Source organism: Microtus ochrogaster, unplaced genomic scaffold, assembly GCF_000317375.1.
Source record: "Microtus ochrogaster isolate Prairie Vole_2 unplaced genomic scaffold, MicOch1.0 UNK26, whole genome shotgun sequence".
NCBI lineage: Eukaryota > Metazoa > Chordata > Mammalia > Rodentia > Cricetidae > Microtus > Microtus ochrogaster.
In genome coordinates, this window is record NW_004949124.1 from 4792593 (window position 1) to 4797224 (window position 4632).

Here is a 4632-nt window from a genome sequence, read left to right on the forward strand (position 1 = left end):
CACACACACACACACACACACACACACACACACACACAGCAAGACACATTCAACTGCATGTGTACACACACAGAGAGAAGCATGCACACACATACAGACTCACATATACACACATACACACATGAACACATACAAGCATACACAGAAGCATGCACACACAGACTCACATACACACACACATGAACACATACACGCATACACAGAAGCATGCACACACGGACTCACATACACACATATACAAACACACATGCACACAGACACAGAAACACACAAAAGGTGAGAAACAAAATCATATAAATTATAACTGAACAGTAATTCCCACTTTAAAATGAGTCTCACACTATTAAGGACAACACAGACTCACCAAGAAGTCAAGATGGATTAAACTTAGCATCCTTTTCTTATAGGACAATTAAGTGAATTTTTTTATTAAAAAAAACTTTGAACTGTTAAGTATGTTCAAACAGGAAGATTTGTTTGAAATTTTTAAAAATGCATTGCTCATTTGTATGACTTTGGAAATCACATCCCTTAGGAAAAAGTCAAAGACTCCAAGGGCAAGCATATTGAACTTAAGAAAAGAAAGGCTTGATGAAAAATAATAAAATTAGCAAGAAAAGAACACATAAATGTTCCATGTGTCACTAGGATTCACTCACTCGTCCTTTCAGCAAGCGTGCGCAGAACACCAGTGATGCAGCAGGCACTGTTCCCGGTGTGGGCTATGTCCATCTCTGCCCTGAAACTTGGCATGCCAATAGGGAAAGACAAACAAGCCTTAAGCACGGCAGCCTTCCCAAGGTGGTACACAGCCATCCTGGAGTTCACACTTACATGTGTGGGGGCTGGAACTAACAGACAATAAGAAGTGATGAGCATCATCCAAGATTGGGTTGTAAGAGACCAGTGTCTTGCTTATACACTCTCCATCTCTCTGTTTGTTTGCTGTGGTTAGGTCCCCTGCCAGCTTAGGAGACCCACCTTGGAGAAGCCCTGTAGAGGAAGAGGCAGGTTCCAGGCACCAGCTGGCACCAACTAAGGCCCTCAGATCAGCAGCCCCCAGAGAAGAGCACCATCCCATCAGCCACACAAATGGGCTTACAATGAAACCCCTTCCGGTGGAGCACCGAGGAGACTAAAATGGCCAACACTTCATGCTAACCTAGGAGGGGCCTGGGGTGCCGCCCTATCCAGATGCCTAACAAACAAAAGCTATGACAGAAAACATATTCAGACACTAAGTGCTGGAGTGAATATCACACACAATAACATATAAATGATCTATATAAAAGATGCCTTTTTAAAAAAAAAGAGCAGAATAGGCCTGGCGGTGGTGGCACACGCCTTTAATCCCAGCACTTAGGAGGCAGAGGCAGGCGGATCTCTGTGAATTTAAGAACAGCCTGATCTATGGAGCTAGTTCCAGGAAAAGCTCTTAAGCTACATGGAGAAACCCTGTCTTGAAAAAAACAAAAAGAAAAAGAGTAGAACAGGGAAGAGAAACAAAAGTGAATTTTAAGAACAAGTATAATAAAGGCTTACATATAAATGTTTACAACAGCACAATTCATATATGTCAAAAGGTAAAAAAAAACACTGGAATGTCATGAATTAGTGAATAGAAAAGCAAAATGCAGTATGCCTGTCCAGTGAAATCTTATTCAGCCATAGAAGAAAATGAGTACGGGTACATGCACGGCATAGCCAGATCTGAAATACATCCTGCTAAGTGAATGCACCCAGTCACAAAACATTAGGGACGTGCCACGGCCATCTGAAGGGTTCAGAAACAGAAAAAAATGCAGAGGTTTCCTAGGCTACCACTGGAGAAAGACTAAAGGCAACTGAACATGAAGGACCTTACTGGAGGGTGACAGAAGGTCATGATGGGGGCTATGGAAATCAGTCAAATGACTGATAATCATAGATTTATACAATTAAATGTGCAAACTTTATGAAACCTATCTCAAAAAATAATTTTAAAAAATGAGGCAGGCAGGGCATCATTGAAAATACGTTAGCAGAAATCTAAAGTAGGAAGGGTGTTCACTATTCCCAGGGAAAAACAGACACAGAAACTTATGCAAAGTGCCATGGGAAGGAGCATGCTTGATATGCCTGCATGGTGCAGAGGTGCAGTGTGGCTGGCGCCCGGGATGAGGAAGGAGAAGAGGAAGTGAGCAGATCCAGAAGGAAGGAGGCATCACAGCAACCAGAGTGCATGCTATCCCTGGGGAGATGGACTGCAGCAGGGTATATGAAGCTTCTGGGAATAGAAGGATTAGAATCTGCTTTGCATCTCAAAATGATCACACAATGCAACGAAATTATAAGCAGCAACTAGAGCTGGCCATGGTGGCCACCCCTGTGATCCCAACACTCAGGAAGGAGAGATGAAAGGACTCTGAGCCTAAAGCTGACTGGGCTGTGCAGCAAGTTCTAGGTAACCCGGAGCTATATAATGAGACCTTGTCTTTAAGGAAAGGGTTGTGAACAAGGGCTTAGAGGCACTGATTAAGGAAGCATTTTCCGCCGGATGGTGGTGTCACACACCTTTAATTCCAACACTCAGAAGTCTCCAAAGTTACACAGAGAAACCCTGCCTTGAAAAACCAAAAACAACCCAAAAAGAAGAAGGAGGAGGAGGAGCATTTTCCTGGATGAAAAAAATTACTCAGCGATAGTCATTTATTCCTGCTAAAAGGCAAATGCAGCATATTCTATACTATGTGCATGTTATATAACACTTAACAAAATTATTTAAAAAAAAAAAAAACAGAAGGGTTGAGGGGCACATGAAGGCTCCATAACCTGCTGCATCCAGAGCAGCTGACCCCTCTTAAGTGACTGAGGCAGTGAAGGTCACTCCCTGAGCAGAAGGTGGGATTTTTTCAGTGTCTTAAACTGTGACCTGCTTGCCAACCACATCAGGACCTGCATGGAGGTGTAGAGCATAGGGCGGTCCTCTCCCTCTCTTCCTGCCTTCTGACATAGGAGACTGGGGATGTAGCCAAATCTTACACACTTCTCCTATAATATTCTTTACAAATGATAAGCCTGATCACCATTAAGTTCTCTTATGAGAAAGCGCACAGGTGACCTAAGCCATGTATCTGAGGAAAGAGTTAAGAGCTCAATCCACACGAACATTCTAAAGATCTTGTCTTTAACTTCATCACAAAGTTAACGTCCCCTATCTCTCAGCACTTACCCAGTTGTTTTTCTTCCCAGCATAAATTTCCATGTTCTCTCCATACTGAGGCTCTTCCAGGAGTGTCTGGTACTCAAACATGAGGCGCGAGCTCTCGCGGAGGCGGCTGCATTGAAACTGGTGGTACTGCTGCACCAGCTCCTTCACCACGAGCAGGAGGCACTCGGGGTTTGAAGGGTTCCAGGAGGCGAGGTTCTGAGGAGTCAGAAATGAGGACCAGTAAGAAACAATTTCATACAAATCTCTTGTCACAACTGCACATCAAAGCAGAGGGAAGGAAGCAATAAAAGCCTTCGAGCAAGACTATTCCTGATGGGATGGGCACTCAGGAATAATGAAGAAAAAAACAGGTCATGCCAACGTGAGAACTGAAATCACCTAAAAGACTGATTTTGACCCTGAAACACTGAATTTGTTTTCTATTCTTTTACGTTCTTTGTTCCTAACAGGAAGCATGTAATTCAACATTCTATGCAAAAGTAATTTAATTCCACATCCACAGACTACCTGCATCTGTAACCCCAGATGTAAACAAATGCTCTGCAAACAACAGTATTTCACAGAAATAGAAACATAATAGTATGGGCTGATCTGGAAAAGGATAGGAAAGGAGAAGACACAAGGGGAAATACATCTAGGAAATGCAAGATTTGGAGGGGGGGAAAGGGAGGGAGAGGCAGAAGGACTAGTAAGATCATTCATTCTTTCCACAGTAAGTGCTGAGTGTGTTATCTCCCGTTGTGCTGCAGCCACTGGTCTAGACAGTGAAGAAAGCAAGTCTTTTGTCAAACTGAGACCGTATAGCAGTGAGGACTATAGCAGCTACCTGAAAACCTAGACACCTGAAGTCATGGCCTTCCTCAACTAATACTGAGGTTTCAAGGGTGCCCACCAATGTTTCTACAGAGTAAGTGCAAACATCGGCACAATAAAAGGGGACATGGTAGCATCTTCACATGTCCTGAAAATAGTCTGATGCCACAGATTTCTGAAGGGTCCCCAGGGATCTGCAGACCCACTGTAGAACCATCACACTACACTACATTCCTTTAAATACAACTTAAGTCGCTAGCTAAAGAAAACAAACATCAAAGTCAATGCCCTTGGTATCCATGGTTTCAACATTCATAGATTCAACCAACCGCAGATTAAACTCATTTAGAAAACAATACGCTTGTACTGAACTAATATTTTCCCTTGTCCATTATTCTCTAAGCAAAAGAATATGACTATTTATGTAGTATTTATATGACAGGCGTCCTAAGCAAGCCATAGATGATGTGCACATATTACTACAAATACCATAGCATGTTATAGAAAGTACTGGGCAGCTGCAAGTCTTGGGATCCATGGCATCTCCTGGAACTGATCTCCCACATATACTCAGGAACAGTGGTACTCTGCTCTGTCCATGGCATCTC

The 4632-nt window shown here is 42.9% G+C and overlaps 1 protein-coding gene across 2 annotated transcripts in view; it reads right to left on the reverse strand.

Annotated features, from left to right (window-relative positions):
- Positions 1-4632, reverse strand: part of Babam2 (BRISC and BRCA1 A complex member 2) — a 375365-nt gene that overhangs the window by 247810 nt on the left and 122923 nt on the right. For both annotated transcript variants that reach the window (XM_005367962.3, XM_026789694.1), the window contains exon 5: positions 3212-3406. In XM_005367962.3, coding sequence (XP_005368019.1) covers positions 3212-3406 — 195 coding nt within the window. The remainder of the gene's footprint in view (positions 1-3211; positions 3407-4632) is intronic.